Source organism: Schistocerca americana, chromosome 6, assembly GCF_021461395.2.
Source record: "Schistocerca americana isolate TAMUIC-IGC-003095 chromosome 6, iqSchAmer2.1, whole genome shotgun sequence".
NCBI classification, from domain to species: Eukaryota; Metazoa; Arthropoda; class Insecta; order Orthoptera; family Acrididae; genus Schistocerca; species Schistocerca americana.
Window position 1 is genome coordinate 88,574,240 of NC_060124.1, and position 19,276 is coordinate 88,593,515.

Sequence of the window (19,276 nt, forward strand, 5' to 3'; positions counted from 1 at the left end):
AAAAACCAATGCAAAACAGCCTGGTCAGTAATTAATACTGTTAAAGGTGAAGTCAGAAACTTCGACAAGACAGTCCCAATACCAGCAGATACATTCAATAAATATTTTGTAAGCTGTGCTGATGATATCAAAAAGCTGATCAGTAAACCCAATGTAACATGTATAGATTATCTGAAGAGAGCAAACCTAAATCATAATAGGGCCAGATCATCATTGAAACACTTCAAAGAGGTATGCCAACATGAAGTTCTTAAAATAGTCAAAGAAATGAAAAATTCATACAGTACAGATATTTTTAATATGTCAAACAATCTGTTGAAAGAAATCATACATTACATTGCAGCACCATTAACATATTCTATAAACCTGTGTCTCATAGAAGGGTTTTTTCCTGATCCTCTCAAACTATCCAAGGTAACTCCAGTCTTTAAGAAGGGTGTCAAATCAGATCCTGCAAACTACAGACCAATTTCACTAATTCCAGTACTAGGAAAAGTGTTTGAAGGCATAATATATAAGCAGATGTATGAGTACCTAGAACTAAATGGTATGTTAAGTGCATCACAGTTTGGTTACAGAAAAGGAAGGTCAGCTATACATGCCATAGAGCTCTTAGTCAGAGACATTCTAGCAGCATTTGAGGACCATGCGCATGCACAGGTAACCTTATGTGATCTGAGCAAAGCTTTTGACTGTGTTGACCACTCACTTCTGCTCTCTAAACTTGAGTGCTATGGAATATGTGATAAAAGTTTAAAACTCATCAAATCATACCTCAATAAAAGGAACCAGGTGGTGAGTTCAGGAAGTCATCTGTCAAACATACTCGAGTTTCAACATGGAGTGCCACAGGGATCTAAATTGGGACCACTTCTTTTCCTTGTACACATAAATGACTTACCAGGGAATATAGATGTAAAGACATATATGTACGCAGATGACACAACTTTTCTATCTGTAAACCATGTACTTGATAACCTTGTAAGTGATATGAAATTGGCAAAAGAAAATGCAACATCATGGTTTAATGCCAATGGTCTGCTATTAAATGAGGAAAAGCCCCAGAATATGTGGTTCAGTCTATCAAAGACTGCAAAAATAGAAAAACAAAAGGCAAAGTTTTTAGGTATTGTACTTGACAACAGTCTAACATGGAACTCTCATGTTGATCACATAGTGGTTAGGTTGTCAAGAGTTATATATTTGTTGAAGAGACTGATGTGTTGTGTGACATTTGAGTACGTAAGGACAGCGTACTTCGCCTTTTTTCAATCTGCTTTAAGGTATGGGTTAATACTCTGGGGAAACAGCAGAAAAATAAATGAAATTATGGTGATCCAGAAGAAAGCTATCAGAGTAATGGCTAAGGTAGATAATAGAACACATTGTAAACCATTGTTCATTAAATATAGAATTTTAACAGTAATTAATTTATATATTCTTGACAGTGTTAACTACATACTTGCTGAACTACCTAATTTAAGTGTAACAAATGAAAGGCATGGCTACTATACAAGAACGTGTACTTCTCTGCTGTTGCTACAAAATAGATTAGCTAAAACTAACAATAGTCATAAGTATATGGCAGTTAAAATATATAACAAATTGTCTAAAAATGGGTCAATCAAGCCTGACAAATTATTTAAAGATAATGTTCATAACTTCTTGTTAACTAATCCATTCTATTCATTAGAAGAATTTTTAGAAATGCCCAATATCAACTTAAATATGTAAAAATTTATTTTGTAAAATTAATAGGTTAAGTGAACTGACGAAGTCTATTGCATGTAACAATGCTGAATGACTAATAAAGAATCTGAATCTGAATCTGAATCACACCCATAATGAAAGGGGTAGCAGAAGTGATCCAAGAAACTACAATCTAGTATCCTTGCCTTTTATGTGTTATAGAATCTTATAACATATTCTAAGCTAAAATATAATGAGGTATCTCAAATAGAATTACCTCCTCCATGCCAACCAGCATGGATTCTGAAAACATTAGTCATGTGAAATCCAATTCACTCATATCTCTCATGACACAATGAAAGCTTTGGATCAAGGCAGTCGGGTAGATCACTAATTCTTTATTTCTGAATGGCATTTAATTCACTACCACACCTATGTTTATTGTCAAAAGTATGGACATAAGGTGTATCAAGTGAAATTTGTGACTAGACCGAGAATTTTTTGGTAGGGAGGATGCAGCAGGTTATCTTGGATGGAGAGTCATCGTCACATGTAGAATAACTTCGGGTGCACTACAGGGAAATTTGTTGGGACCCTTGCTCTACATATTGTATATTAAATGACCTTGTGATCATATTAATAGTAAACTCTGACTTTTCGCAGATGATACAACTATTTACAATTTAGTACAGTCTGAAAGAAGCTGCAAAATATTCAGTCAGATTTTGATAAGATACTAAAATGGTGCACAGATTCTTAACTTGCTTTAAATGTCCAAAAATTTAAAATTGTGCACATCACAAAATGAAAAGACATACTGTCCTATGACTATAATATCAATGCACTGCAACTGGAATCAGTAAAGTCATACAAATATGTGGGTGCAACACTTTCCAGGGACACAAAATGGAACGGTCACATACCTGAAATCATTAAAATTGAACAAAGCTTCAGGGCCTGATGGAATCCCTATCAGATTCTATACTGAATTTACTGAATTTGCAGCTGAGTTAGCCCCTCTTCTAACTGTAATCTACTGTAGATCCCTTGAACAAAAAAGCATGTCCAGTAGTTGGAAGAAAACACAGGTCAAACCCTCTTTACAAGAAGGGTAGTAGAAGTGATCGACAAAACTACCTCCCACTATCCTTGACATCAATTTATTGTAGAATCTTAGCACATATTCTGAGCTCAAACATAATGAGGTATCTCAAACAGAATGACCTCCTCCGTATCAACCAACATGAATTCTGGAAACATCAGTCATACAAAACCCAACTTACATTTTTCTCACATGACGTAACGAAAGCTTTGGATCAAGGCAGTTGAGTAGATCAGTAATTATTAATTTCTGAAAAGTGTTCGACTCACTACCACACCTATGTTTATTGTCAAAAGTGTGGCCATAAGGTGTATCAAGTGAAATTTGTGACTGGACTGAGAATTTTTTGGTAGGGAGGATGCAGCAGGTTATCTTGGATGGAGAGTCATTGTTAGATGTAGAAGTAACCATAGGTGTGCCACAGGAATTTTGTTGGGACCCTTCCTGTGCATGCTGTATTTAATGACCTTGGAGACAACACTAATATTAACCTCAGATCTTTTTCAGATGATGGAGTTATCTTTAATCAAATACTGTGAAAGCAGCCATATAAATGTTCAGACAGACCCTGATAAGATTTCAAAGTGGAGCAAAGGTCTGCAACTTTCTACAGATGTTCATAAATTTAAACTTGTGCACTTCACAAAATGAAAAAACAAACATAGTGTCTTATGACTGTAATATCAATGAGTCACAGCTGGAATCAGCCAACTCATACAAATACCTGGTGTATCTTTTGGACCCATTCTAAAATATTGCTCAAGTGTATGGGACCAACAGCAGATATTGAACATATGCAGAGAAGGGCAGCATGAATGGTCACTAATAGGAAACTGTCACAGAGCTGCTGAAGAAATTGAACTGGCAGACTCTTGAAGACAGGCATAAACTACCCTGAGCCTGCTTACAAAGTTTCAACAATCAGCTTTAATTGATGACTCTAGGAATATACTACAACCCCTACGTATCATTTGCATAGGGATTGTTAGGATGAGATTAGATTAATTACAGCACACACACAATTATTCTTCCTTCACTCCATATGTGAATGGAACAGGAAGGAACTCTAAAAACTGGTACAGTGGGATATATCATCTGCCATGCAATTCACACTGGTTTGCAGAATGTAGATGTATATATAGCTATAGCTGTAGATGATTCTTTAAAAGCCTCTGGGCACACTTGAATTAGGTGAATCTTGTCTTTGCAGTCTCTCTGGAGGCATTATATATAGGGTTGTAGTATTAGTCTAGCTTCCATTATTCTAGCTTCCTCACTTAATACTATTTATCAAAATTCAGTAAGTGGATTTTCACTGGATGGTTGGCGTCTTATCATCACGTGTGTGCCTGTTCTGTCTCTACCATGGGTCAGTCAAACCTGTGAGCATTTATCCTGCCATTCTTTGCATACTTTAAATATCCCATGTACGTCCAGTTTGGCATGAATATCACTGATGTGAGCAATATTCTAGGACTGGTCATATGAGTGTTTTGTTAGTAATCTCCTTTACGGACAGACTGCATTTTCCCAGTGTCCTACCTATTGATCTATGTTTTCACCCCGCATTATCCACAACTAAATATATCTGATCTTTCAATTTCACATCCCTAGAAGTGGTACACGTAGGTATTTGTATGAGTTGACAAGTTCAAATTGTTATTCTCTCAAAGGCTTTTGATTGTGTAAATCATGAAATTCTGCTAGACAAGCTCAAGTATTGTGGCATGAGTGGGACAGTGAACAAATGGTTTAATTCGTACCTAACTGGAAGAGTGCAGAAAGTTGAAATAAGTAGTTCTCGTAACATGCAAAGATCAGCACATTCCTCAACCTGGGGAACTATCAAGAATGGGGTTCCACAAGGGTCAGTCTTGGGTCCTTTGTTGTTCTTATTATATATTAATGACTTGCCATTCTATATTCATGAAGAGGCAAAGTTAGTTCTCTTTGCTGATGATACAAGTATAGTAATCACACCTGAGAAACAAGAATTAACTGATGAAATTGTCAATACTGTCTTTCAGAAAATTACTAAGTGGTTCCTTGTAAACGGACTCTCACTGAATTTTGATAAGACACAGTACATACAGTTCCGTACAGTGAATGGTATGACGCCATTAATAAATATAGACCTTAATCAGAAGCATATAGCTAAGGTAGAATATTCCAAATTTTTAGGTATGTCCATTGATGAGAGATTAAATTGGAAGAAACACATTGATGATCTGCTGAAACGTTTGAGTTCAGCTACTTATGCAATAAGGGTCATTGCAAATTTTGGTGATAAACATCTTAGTAAATTAGCTTACTACGCCTATTTTCACTCATTGCTTTCATATGGCATCATATTTTGGGGTAATTCATCACTGAGGAATAAAGTATTTATTGCACAAAAGCGTGTAATCAGAATAATAGCTGGAGTCCACCCAAGATCATCCTGCAGACATTTATTTAAGGATCTAGGGATATTCACAGTAGCTTCTCAGTATATATACTCTCTTATGAAATTTGTTATTAACAACCAAACCCAATTCAAAAGTAATAGCAGTGTGCATAACTACAATACTAGGAGAAAGGACGATCTTCACTATTCAAGATTAAATCTAACTTTGGCACAGAAAGGGGTGAATTATACTGGCACTAAAGTCTTTGGTCACTTACCAAATAGTATCAAAAGTCTGACAGATAACCAACAAGTATTTAAGAAGAAATTAAAAGAATTTCTGAATGACAACTTCTTCTACTCCATAGAGGAATTTTTAGATATAAATTAAGAAAAAAAAGAAAAAAAACCAAAACAAAATATTAAAAAAAAATAAAGAAAAACAAAAAAACAAAAAAATAAAGTTGTTATATTAACTTAAGTATGTTGTTAAATTAACCTAATTATGTCATGTATAGGAAAATTCGACTCATTCCACATCATTACGAAATATCGTATTCATGATCCCTGGAACTAGTATTAATCTAATCTAATCTAATCTAATCTAATCTTATTCATTGATCCTGTAGTCACAGCCATTTTTAATATAGCTTGAGAAGATTGCTACTCACCATACAGAGGAGGCACAGGATGGCAGACAGACACATTTAATTATTTCACCCTCAGTTTTCCTTTGTTTGACACTAGATTTTTGTGTTTTATGAAGTGCACAATTTTACATTTCTGAAATTTTGAAGCAAATTGCCAGTCTTTGCATCATTTTGAAACCATATAAAGTTCTCACTGAAAATATGTGCAATTTCTCTGCCAGGTCATTAATATACAAAATGAATAGGAAAGGCCCCAACACACTTCCCTGGGGCACACCTAAGCTACTTCTAAATCTGTCAGAGACTCTCCATTCAAGACAGTATACTGCGTCCTCCCTGCCAAGGAATCCTCAATCTAGTCATATCATTGTACTTTCATTTATAGGTATTGGTACAGTACCAAATAAACTGGGCATCCAGATTTAGGTTTTCCTTGATTTCCCTACATTGCTCCAGGCAAATGCTGCGATGGTTGCTTTGAAAGAGCACAGCTGATTCCCTTCCCCATCCTTGACACAATCAGAGCTTGTGCACCATCTCTGATGACCTCAATGTCAATGGGACATTAAACCCAATCTTCCTCCCTATCTTTAATAAAGAAACACTGTATTCTAAGATTCTACAACAGATGAATGTCAGTGATAATGAATGGTTTATGGGCCACTTGTGCTAGCCATCTTATAGTGGGCTGTGATGTGTGGTTTCTCCCAACTGCGGAGCTCAGTTTTTTGTCCTATGGATTTTTAATACATTATGGTTAAAATAGAGGCTAACTCAGTTGCAAGTTCTATAGAATCTGCCAGGCATTGGAGCTTTATTCAGTTTTAATAATTCTGACTGCTTCTCAATGCCACTGCCACTGATATTCATCTCATTAATGTACGAATGAAATCATGAACACCTTAAGCGTCTGTTTAATTTATTGTACAGCATGTGACTGGTTTCGGTCAAAGAGCATTATCCAATGCAGATTTTTTTAACAGCAAGAGTTAAATATGTATATTGAAAAAATATAAAGTAAAAAACATAATATTTACAAATGCTATGAAAAGGATACATTGCTACTCATCACATAGAGGAGGCATTGGGTCACAGACAGAGAGAATAAAAAAGAATGTTAGAAATATTTTATCTCTTACACAAAGTCCTTCTTCAGAAGCATTAAACACACATATTCACACAAGCATAACTCACATACACATGGCCACTGTCTTTGCCCACTAAGGTTCAACTTTAGCATCCTTTTTCATTGTGCCTCTCTGTGACTCAGTGCCTTATCTGTGTGCTGTAGTGTTTAGTCACGCAGAGGTAAATTCATGGAGTTTCCATTGCTGGAGATCTATATCATCTGCAAAAATTCTTAAGCTACAATTTATATTGTCTGCCACATCATTAATATACAACACACACAGCAAAAGGCCCCAACAGTCTGAAGTTACTTTGGCATCTGTCAGAAATATTGAAATGACATCATGTAACACCTTAAGCTGCCCTATAATTTATTCTTTATTGTGCAATTTGTTTTGGAAAAAGACTATTACCCAATACAGATGTTACTAGTGAGCTATACATAAAAAATTGTCTGAAACTGACTCCCCACACATCTCACATTTACCTCTGCATGACTAAACATTATTTATAAATACATTTTATCAAAGAAGTGGAATGCAATCAACAAAAAATATTTGATATCATTCATCTTTGCAGTGGTGTGACTAAGTATGGCAGTATGTACTTTCAGATTTTCCTTTGTAAAGGTACATTTGACATGGTGTTCAACATTTCTATTTTTGGTTTGCTACCCTTAATTTCAGTTCACGTGTCGTTCATGAGTGTCTGGATTAGAACTTTGGTGTCACCTACAGCCTTTTCATAAGGCCAAAATTTCTTTGGGTTTTGTGAGATATCTTGTAACAAGATTTTACTGTGGCAGTTAGTGAAGACTTCATACATGGCCTTGTGTATAGCCAAACTTTTTCATTAAGCATATCTCTATTAACACTCCTATTCTTTGTTTTACATCCTATTGCACAGTAATCACTGTTTCTTTAGGTAGTTTCATTAGAGAGACTGTATACCATGCAGTGTCTCTCTGAGCATGGACTGTTCTAGTAGGTACTTATTTATTAAGTGCTTCCACATCTACACACATACTCTTAAACTTCTGTGAAGCAGATGGCTTAGGGTACTTTGTGTTGTACTACATGTTACAGTTTCTCACCATCCCAATCATGTAAGCAGTGTGAAAAGAACGACTTTAAAATGTCTCTGTGCACATTGTATTTAGACTAACTGTGTCTTCAGGGTCCTTATGGGGGTGATACGTAAAGGGCTGAAGTATATTTCTGGGGTGAAGTTGATGTTCTTTTAAATTTGACCCTCAGGTCTCCTCCATGCTCCTGGCCATAACAATATTTTTATAAGTCCTCATTGAAATATGACATTATAGCCTCTTTATCTATTTTACTGAACATGCAAACCTTTCTACTTGTTTTAGGTGCCCTTTGTAATTTGGTCATCAGTATTGCCACAACCACCTCACTGATACCGGTTTCAATGTGGACATCTTCAAAAAGGTCAGGTGTATTTTTTGCCATTAGATCTAACATAGTTCTACCATGAATGGGCTTCCAAAGTCTTTGCTAGGCAGTTTTTAGATGAGGCATCTAGTAATATGTTGCAGGATGTCTTTCATAGCTAGTACTTACAAAACTCTAATTATCCCAAATGATTGTTGAATGATTGAAGTCTTCAGTGATGATTTTATGCACTGTCATTGAAAAGGGGTGGATGTGGGTCTGGTGGTTAGTAGAAAGATCCTGTAATAAATTTATGCACACCCTTGGTACTGAGTTATGCCCAAATAACCTCAGATGCAACTACAGTTTCTATATTGGAGAATTTGAGTTTCTTGTATACTCTGATGAATACACAACCTCCATTTGTCATTAGCATGACTGATTTACAAGGACATTGCAGTTCACAACCCAATGATGGAAGTCTAAGATGTCATATCCCAGACTTGAGATTGGATTCCTTTAGGAAGTGTGTGCACCATGACCACACAACAAGTATTTTAAACAAGGGATCACCAGTATTGGTCATATAAATTTGAAACTGTTTTTATTATTATTACATATTGGTTTCAATCATGGAGTGATCATCTCCAGTGCAAGACCAAGTGCTGTGGACTCACATAATCATTCACAAAATGTAACTTCAAACATAGGTGTTTATTATGAAGCACATGCCAACTAGAAGGTAAGATTCAAACTGAGCCACCTGAGCTTCATTCAGCTGGCTCAGTTTGAATCTTACCTGCTAGTTGGCATGTTCTTCACAATAAACACCTATGTTTGGAGTTATATTTTGTGCATGATTATATGAGTCCACAGGACTTAGTCTTGCACTGCAGATGGTCGCTCTGTGGTTGAAACCAATATGCAATAATAAAAAAATGGTTTCAAATTTATACAACCAATGCTGGAGTTTCCCTTGTTTACAATATCCTAGTCTGTCACATAATCTTTGAAGTCTCTGGTTCAGGCCTTCTACATGACTTAAAACTGGGGAATGGGAAGGTGTGGGGGCAATATTAGATCTAGAGACAATGCTACAAATTTATGTTCTTCATTGAAAATCCATTAGCAAGGCTAGCTTCACAATTTTTTCTGCCAGTTGCTGGATGATCAAAGTATAACTTCCTATTGCAGATGACAGACATCATGCATTTTTAAGTGTGTCACATTCTTCAGTTGGTTGCACTCTGCTCACTCACTGGTTGCCACAACAGCCTCTTACACATGTTGAATAAAGGTGACAGTACTTGAAGTACCTGTGGTATCTATGGTATCGATTTCTCAGTAGCCTGCTGTCACACCCATTTACAGAAACTTTCAATCGCTTGACAGCAGTGCGGGTGGCTGGTTCAAATTGCTCTGAGCACTATGGGACTTAACTTCTGAGGTCATCAGTCGCCTAGAACTTAGAACTAATTAAACCTAACTAACTTAAGGACATCACACACATCCATGCCCGAGGCAGGATTCGAACCTGCGACCGTAGCAGTCGCTCAGTTCCAGACTGTAGCACCTAGAACCGCACGGCCACTTCGACCAGCAGTGAGGGTGGTTTCCAGTTGTTCAGGAATAGTGTCTAACTCACCCCATGCCTTGGAACTTTGATTCTAGAATATTCTTTGGGAGAGGAGATATGCTCACTAAAAAAACCAGATGACAGATTCAAAATTAGCAGAAATTTATGACAAAAGCAGGCACTCTGCACTGCCATTGAAAGGGAAATGTTATAGAATGTGAGATAGCAGTTGGAATATGCACAGAATACACTATCACACCACAACAGTTGACTTTGTAAAAACAGATTTAGTATCTATTTTGACTGCATTATTTTAGTGACTGGTTTTGGTTCAACATGAACCATCCTCACATCTGATTATATAAATATGTACATCATGATTGAGGGGAAACAATTTTTCAAACCATATATTGCTGCGGAATTGGTAGAATGTGCATTTGCAACATGCTACCTTCGATTTAGCACAAAATATATTATGCATGACACTAGCAAACTTCCAAAAATTATCAAATAAATATAACTTTATCCATACAGATATACACTAAAATTAGTGGTAATGATTGCTGACCATGGATACTTCAGCAAAAATTGCATAAAGCACAAACATAGATTATATCTGATAATATAGTATGAAATATGCTTTTTACATTACTCAGAGTTTGAAAATTTCACAAAACAGGCACATGTTTTGATACAAACAGCATGAAAAGTATGTTGAAATCTTTTGTTTAATGTTATGATTTGGATCTTTGAAGAGAATTCATGTGATGAAGGTGCTCTCACTTGTACACAAAGAAAATACTGGAAGTTGGTTTACGTATACAGGGTGTAACAAAAAGGTATGGCCAAACTTTCAGGAAACATTCCTCACACATAGAGGAAGAAAATATGTTCTGTGCACATGGATCTGGAAAAGTTTTATTTTCATGCTAGAACTCATTTTATACTTTTCTTAATAACGATAATAGATATGGGAAACATGCTGAAACAGAACATACCAGCATTACATGAAATGTTTTCTTATATATGTCCCCTGTAGTACATGCATCAACATGCTGTTGCATTGAATCCCTGATGCCCTGATGTATCTTTGGAGAATCACATCATCAGTAACATTTGGGCCAGCATCGTTGGTTACTGTTTGTTTGGGCATCATGTTCCTCCACCCAGGCTCAACAAGGAAACTTACCAAGCTTTATTAGAGAATACTCTACCTGTTCTGCTAGAACATGTGCCTTTATGAGTGTGATAAAACATGTACTTCGTGCACAATGAAGCTCCTCCTCATTTCATTGTTAATGTTCATAGGCTTCTAAATAGCAGCTTTTTTGTGGGAGTTTTTGAAAGCTCTTGTGTGTGAAACCCCAGCACAAGATGTACAGAGTCTTCATGCCTGTCTTACAGAAGGCTGTGAAACAATACACAATTATCCATGGGTACATCAATGCTTCAGGGATTCAACGAGGTGGCAGGTTGATGCATCTATCCTTGCTAACAGAGGGCATTTTGAACATTTAATGCCTGAAAGTGTTTTATACTATAATGTAATACATATATGTTCTGCTTCTGTGTGTTTCCCATGATTAATGTGATTATGAAGAGAAGTAGGAACATGGAAGTAAAGCTTTTCTGGAACCATGTCCGTATAACATATTTCCTTCTTCTACATGTGAGGAATGTTTTCAGGAAGTCTGGTCATACCTTCTTGTTACATTCCGCATTTTTTTAAAAAAAAAAAAAAAACCACGCGAAATGCACTAATTTTTCATGTAGCTGATTTTGTGACACCTCACACATTAGTGAACTCTTTCACTTTCTCATTTTCTAATATAATTTCTTCAGCATCACCTGAGTTGATTCAACTACATTCAGCCACTGATCTCCTTGATGCAAGCACCTCTGACAGTCTTGAGGCGGAAACCAGGCTCCTACATCTGCAGTTTCAAGATGATCAACTGCTACCGAACTATGCAACTATTATCCACCAGTGGCTTAGCCATCTAAATTATCTGATACTTTTTTCATCCCAGGATGACAGGTCCCCCTGAAAACTGCCCTAGAGCAAGCTTACAAATTTAAATATGTTAGTAAGTTGTTCATAGGGTCCTCCATTCACTGGGTGGCACCACATGCTCTACTCAGAGGCGTACCCAGACCACAAGTCTGGTAAGATATATTCCAAGGACCTCTGGGAATAGTGAGGCGCTGAAATCATTTATACTGCTGGCTCTAAAGATACAGTAGTCTTCATGGCAGAACTAGTGGTTGTTGTTGCAGTCCTCTGTCTCATCAAGAAGGAAACTTACAATGGCTTTTTGTATACGGTGAGCAATAGGGAGGCTATTGACCAATGCCACTATCATTAAAAAGTAATGTCCACCATCCGTGGCCTTCTTTAAGATCTGCATGTTCAGTCATTTTCCTTTTGATCCCAAGTTATCTGGAAATCCCAGGGAAATAGGTAGCAGACAGTGCCAAGGAAGTGACCAAACAATCGAAACTGGTAATGGGTATAGAAGGCATGGAACTGTGAACATATATATCAGTCTTTCAATCTATCCCACATGGAGCAGGGAATGGGCTACTGCTCCCTCCAGCAAATTGGGCACCACAGTAGTGTGTAGTGTTCCTCCTTCTTGTTGTTCTTGAAGAAGTTTCCCGCTTTATAGTTGTATCATATTGGGCATATCCATCAGACTGGCCACAAGTTTTGCACAAATCTTCCACATCACCAAGTCACCTGATACAATCTCATGAACAGCTGTTGTCAACAAGTCCAATATTTCTGACATCAAGTGAATCATTTGATGGTCTGAATTCAGTAACTGGTGCACATGAGTAACATGGTCATCTGTTCACGATGTTGATGGCATCCCGCGCGTAGCTCCTTGGTGGCCTCCTCCCGACCTTCTCTAAACAAATTGTGCCACCTGTCTGACTGTGATCTGGAAAGGCAATCACCCCCAAAGGATTTCTTAAGCATCCCAAAAGTTTATAGTGGCTTCTTGTTGAGCTTCATGCAAAACTCTAAAGATTTATTCATTGTAAGTTTGACACACCCACTATGTAGAGGTTCAGAGAAGCTATCCTCACCCTCCAAGAGCATGGAGGAAATTGAGCAACCTACTGCTGAAAAGCTTTGATCGCCCACTCTCCCTGACCCGTCCAACCACTCTGTGACAAATATCATAGACGTGCCATAAAACATTGTGACACATTTACCTTCCAGACACAACCTGTATTCGATCATCTTTACCAGCCACTGGCAGACTAGCTCCCCAGTTTCAACAGTGGCGGACCATGGCAGACCTTGCACCATTCATACTTCTGTTGCAAAGGAGTGAGTACTGCAATGAGTGGAAATAGACCACAGAATTAATGTATTTAGAATTTCATCTTCTATTGGGGTTAGTCATCCTGTAGGATGCGGGGTCCTGCATGACCAGTTGATGTATTGATATCATATATGGCATATCCAAGCGCCTCGACACACTATTGGCCTGCCAGAATGTCTTTCTTCCAATGACTGTTGCAAATATGTGGTAAAAATCCACTTTCCACAACCCAGATACTATTCACAGATGAGGCTGATTTCACATGAAATGGAATCTTTAATTTTTGTAACCAACAGTTGTGTGCTAATGCAAACCCACACACAGTTGAAGAAGAAGGCATTAACGCTGATTTTCAATCATTGTATGGGCAGGACCTCACATACTATCAAACACGTTGACTGGTTGTTGCCAGTTCCTATCAAATGACTTGCCTATTCTACTAGAGGCTGTACCATTCCAACGACAGCTGGAGATGTGGTTCATGGATGATGGAGCACCAGCGCATTTTCTCCTAAATGTTCAAGAACACCACTCACAGTCATTTAATGGCCAATGGAGTGGTCAAGGAGATCCATTTCATTGGCCAGATTGTTTGCCTAATCTTAACCCCTTGGATTTTTGGTTGTAGGGACACTTGAAATCTTAACCGTATGCAAGCACCATTAATGATGTACAAATGCTACAAGAACATGTCATCAATCCCTACCAGAGCATCTGTAACCAACCTGAAGTTTTTCATAGAGTGTGTGATTCTCTAAGATGTTGGACAGAAGCATGCCTAACTATGAATGGTCGCCATATTCAGCACATCTTTTAGTGATGGCTTACAAGTGCAGGTCATATGCAGTAGTAAGCAGATTACATTAGAAGCTCTGCTGTTTCACAGTATCAGAATAATGTGTTCTCCTTTTGTTTACTGTATTCTGTAGATCATTTGAATAGCATAGAGCTTACATTAGAAAAAGATGTGTTTCACACTAGCGAAGATGAACAACATTGTTGTTAAGGCATGTGCTTTAGAGCCTATGTGTATTGGATATTTTTTTCATGTTCTGGTCCATACTACCATTACTCAAAATATGCAATACTTCTTTTTAACACCTTGCACACACACACAAATATGTAAATATGTGTCAAAGTTCAACAGTGGCATGATAATGATCTATCAAGGTATAGTTTATTCTTCTGTGTTATTGCTGCTTGCATTGTTTGTGCTCCCATGTCTATCATGCTAATACGAAATCAATGGGTTCTGGAGGGCCCTACTCAATGTCATGCAGGATCTCAGTGGTGCCATTTGATTATTGGCCAAGAAGACAGACATATTGTTCACTCAATGGTGCAGAATCATACAGTCATGTCATACACTTTGATTCAGGAATGCAGCAGTACTTTGTTTGGAGCAAGAGAAATATCCACACAGACAATGAAACAATAGCTAGAGCACCACAGACTGTGAGCATGGTGATCACTTTTGTGGCTTTCCTTGAAGTGACAACAGTAAGGCATGCACTGACAGTCATGTGTCAAAATTCAGTAATGTAGAGAAACTTGATACTTTGGTAGTTTACAGTGAATGTGAGTGAGAGAGAGGAAAAAATGAAAGAAAATAGATAAATAAATAAATAATCCTCATTGGTGGCTTCTATAATTGAAAACAAAACAAGAATTTGTAAAATATCAGATGGATTGTGATGATTGGCATGACAATATAAAATGCTTAGTACTTTCTTCTTAATATTTTTATCTTTTTCACTTTATTTTCTGTACTGTATGTGTTTAATTACACTAGTAACAAATGAGTTGTGTATAAATTGTACATATTTGGTGCACAATTAATTTTAACCTTATTTTAACTCATTTTAATTTTCCCAACAGTGCGTCAGGATCAAGTATCGATCATTACGGGAATTCTCATTGTGTTGTGTTTCCAACTGGAGAAGTCATCTGGGTACCCCCTGCACAGTTTCTTGTCTTCTGTGATCTTGACCTTCGTCTGTGGCCATATGATACACAGACCTGTCATTTAACACTTGGCTCTTGGACTTATGATGGAGATCAAGTGGATCTGCAACTTGGTGTACCATTTGATGGTTTTGAGGTAAAATATATCATTTTAATATGCTGCTTTATACTTGGAGTCTGATTTAACTTTTGAGGAATGATAACATAATATTAAAATACGGGTACAGTACAGAATGAAGACAAAACTATACAGAAATTTCATGTTATCACAGTTATGCAACGGCTTCCATACAAGAATAAGTCAAAAAGTATCTACATAACATTTTTACTAATTTATAACAGTACACAATTTACAGTGACATCATTTTTCAACAGTCATCCTGCTTTTCAGTACAATTCATCTGTTGTTACACAAGCACCTTTTATGTTGAGCAGGAAGTCACATATGTACCACATTCATCACCTTTGATAGACTTGTATGCATAATGCCCCAGCATTTCAAAATATGTTCTGAAGAGTTTTAACACTTTGGACAACAATATGTGGATGTGTGTTGTCATGCAAAAAATAAGTGGTATTTGACAGTAGATATTGACATTTGTTTCAGATTTCAGGCATCAACACATTGCAAAGGATATCAATGAAACATTGGCTGTTTACTCTTCACCCCAAAGCTATTAGCATCACTATACTTGCAGATGGTTGGCTCTTGAATTCCTTTTTGGCTGGAGATCTGGGTGGTTTCATTCCATGCTCTGGAATTTGCTTTATGATTCAGTGTTGAGTCCACATTTCATCTACAGTGATGATTCATTTCAAACACATTTCACCTTCATTATCTGCCGATAGATTACCATGTAATGCTATTTGCATGTATCACTGGTTGTTTTGCACAGACTTTATGAAAGGTGAACTTTTTATGGGCAATGTCATTGCAGAATCTTGATAATGTGTATTTGGTTTGCCACTTCATCAACAGTCATGTGTCGGTTATTCCAAATCAGGTCACACACTCAATGCTGTGATCAGTTGTGGATGTGATTCAACACACCACCCTTTCCTCTCCCTTCACACCTCTTTGGCTGCTTTTGAATTGTTCAGTTTACTGATAAACACTTCACCATGGTAAAGCATTGCCCCATATTGTGCTGAAGTTCTTTACATATTTCAACTTCTGGTAGATCTTTAGACCACAAAAAACTTGATTACAGAATGCTATTCTTCATTGAGGCAAATGGAGAGCGACACAGCCATGCTTACTTCGCAAGAGCACATAACAAACTGATGTGACATTGCTAAAATCTGTCACAAAGGAAGAGAGCAGTTTTATGGGAATTTGTTCCTTATTGAACACAACATGCAGATACAATAGTATTACTAGGTGAGCAGGGTAAAAGGGAACGGTAAATCAAGGAAACATGTCTTGAAAGAACATTCAGATTTGAACATTTCCTTTACTGGAACATTAATAAGGCATAATCAAACAAAGCAAACAATACCAAAATCCACCAACAAATCATGACCACATGCGAGTATGGTTCAGTACCAGTGCCTGAAACATTCAGTGTGAACTTGGCCATGCTACAAGGTAGTTGTAAGCTCAGCTGAAGACTGAGCATACATGAAAATCCCTTTCTCACTGGCAAAAGTGCTACTCAATGTCATGCAGGACTATGAGCAGCTATTGGTGACAGGGCATTGTCCTATCGAACAGTTGCATGTTGTGTGGAGGCTTTCAGACATCGACGTGCAGCAATGACAGACTCGCCATGAAGTGAGCGGCCCACTTCAGTCCTTACTGACAGGTCTGTGGCTGTTATTGAACAATGTTTAACAGAGGACCAATGTTGGACTGTGCAGGGATTAACATCATGGGTGGGTATGTCACTCAGAGTACTGTCCCACATTTTATGCCAGGACTTGGTGCACAACAGGTGTCCAAAATGGGTACTACACCAATGAACAGAAGTGCAGAAGTGGACATGATATGAGTCTAGTGGTATCAATCTGGACTGAACTGAGCTGGAAGGCAATTGCACTTGATGAAACCTGGGCATGAGTATATGAATTAGAATTGAAGACCCAATCAGCAAAATGGTGTTATCCAGCTTCATCATGATGACACTAGGTGTGACGGAATCCATCATCCACCAAGGTTTGTTCATCCTGGACTATGCCAGCCATGGTATTCTGGAGTGTCACTCTGTTAGGGACAACCACACCATCAATGCCCAATACTACTGCAACTTCTCCTGTGCCGTCAGTGACATACACTGGGCTATTCCTTATGGTATTTCGGCAACATGTGGTACACATTGATGGCAATACCAATGGCATTGAATGCCTTTCGCATCATTGATGATGTTGCGTGGATGGACTTGGTGACTATTTTGAAGGATAGTAGTTGATTTTGATTCATTTTTGTTCCATTTGTATTTGTGCACAATAAATTTGCACAGAGTTTCAAGGCATGTATTTCATTTCACCCTTTTGCTGTGTACTGGAACCCTGTTTTACATGTACTGGAACCCTGTTTTACGTTGTAATTCAGATGCACATTGCCTTTCTGGTTCAATGCTCATCATGTGATTCCCATGTTGCTGCATTATCACAAGTCAGTAAGTTGCCGTAACTTATGAAATGATCCTTGATTGTACCATCAAACAAGAAATAACTTGACATCAGTATTTGCCAAGAAAAGAACAGCACAACAGCTGTCAGACTTTTGCACAATCAGTTCCAAGAATTCAATGAGTCTACCATGAAGAGGGAGACTACATTGACACTGATCACAATACCTGTATCCTGGAGCTGCAATTGCCTGAGATGGTGTACAAATTAATCGGTGTTGCATATTGACTGAGAATGTGTTTCGGATAGTCTGCCAGCTGGTATGTAGGTGTGCGAATATGACCAACATACAAGGGTACTACGGAAATGAGAAAGCATTTAAATAATTTAGTTCATACAAATGTACTCCTTGTGAATATCCCACATTATGATGATTTAAAACTGTGGTCACTTGTGAACAGCAAAATTAATGCTGCAAACAAGTTTATCACTGAAGGAAGAACTCACTTTAACAATGCTTATCTTGTAGGCGTAAGCAGGTTGGAACTAAGGTTCTAAACAGTCCATGGACTTCATTTAAATGCCCAGAAAGGAATTACTAGCCAAACAATATGTACTTTCATTTTGAGAAAGAGAGAACAAAAAAGGGTAAGTGGCAAACGAACAGAGATTATGAAGTGTTTTAGACAAGTTACAAACAATATTGTCATCGACCAAATGCAAATTACCTACTGGTTTAAACCAAATAGGCCAGAAGCAAACAAGCAAGTTGTCAATTAAACTCAAATTATGAAATGGTTTAAACTGAAGAGTATAGAGGTGAGTGAGGCAAAACTTATAGAAGCACCAGAAGTTAATGAACCTATTGATAGCTACCAGCAAGCAGAAGCCGCATATATGAAAGACACTGACAACTTTGTAGAGGTAGTGCTGTATTAGAAATGCTGTTAGATAAAGAATTAGAAATCATTGCAACTAAAGTTCCTAAATGCACAGACATTGTCGCATTATGGTGTAATGTTCAGCACTCACGAATAAAATTACCATGTTGGAAGCACTACACCAGTATACACTAAATGTAGACATAATTTGCATTACTAATTGGCGACAAAAGACAAAGTAAAATTAACGCGAATCTCAGGATATGCATTAGCAAGTCATTTTAGCCGAGAGTCCTCCAAACATGATGGCTCTGATATCTTTCTGAAAGAGCAGATATATTTTTGTGATATCAATAAAAGTTACATTGATCCAACTAAAAAGACTTTGAACTTCCATTACTAAGCTGCCAGAACCTAATTTCATCATTATTAACATATATAGAGCACCTAGTGGAAATCTGCCAGACTTCATGATCAACCTAGAGGTTCGATGAATAGGATCAGTGCATTAAATATGAAGACAATATTTGTGGTGATTTCAACATTGATTTTTCAAATGACAGCAGTACCAGAGATGCTTTGATACATATGACCAACACATT

At 37.4% G+C, this 19,276-nt stretch overlaps 1 protein-coding gene across 3 annotated transcripts in view; it reads left to right on the forward strand.

The window, feature by feature from the left end:
* The window catches only part of LOC124619472 (acetylcholine receptor subunit alpha-L1-like), a 179,802-nt gene that overhangs the window by 129,981 nt on the left and 30,545 nt on the right, over positions 1-19,276 (forward strand). For 2 of the 3 annotated variants that reach the window (XM_047145876.1, XM_047145877.1), the window contains exon 5: positions 15,136-15,358. In XM_047145876.1, coding sequence (XP_047001832.1) covers positions 15,136-15,358 — 223 coding nt within the window. Of the gene's footprint in view, positions 1-8,324; positions 8,404-15,135; positions 15,359-19,276 lie in introns of all 3 variants that reach the window. The other variant, XM_047145878.1, reaches the window with a different exon arrangement.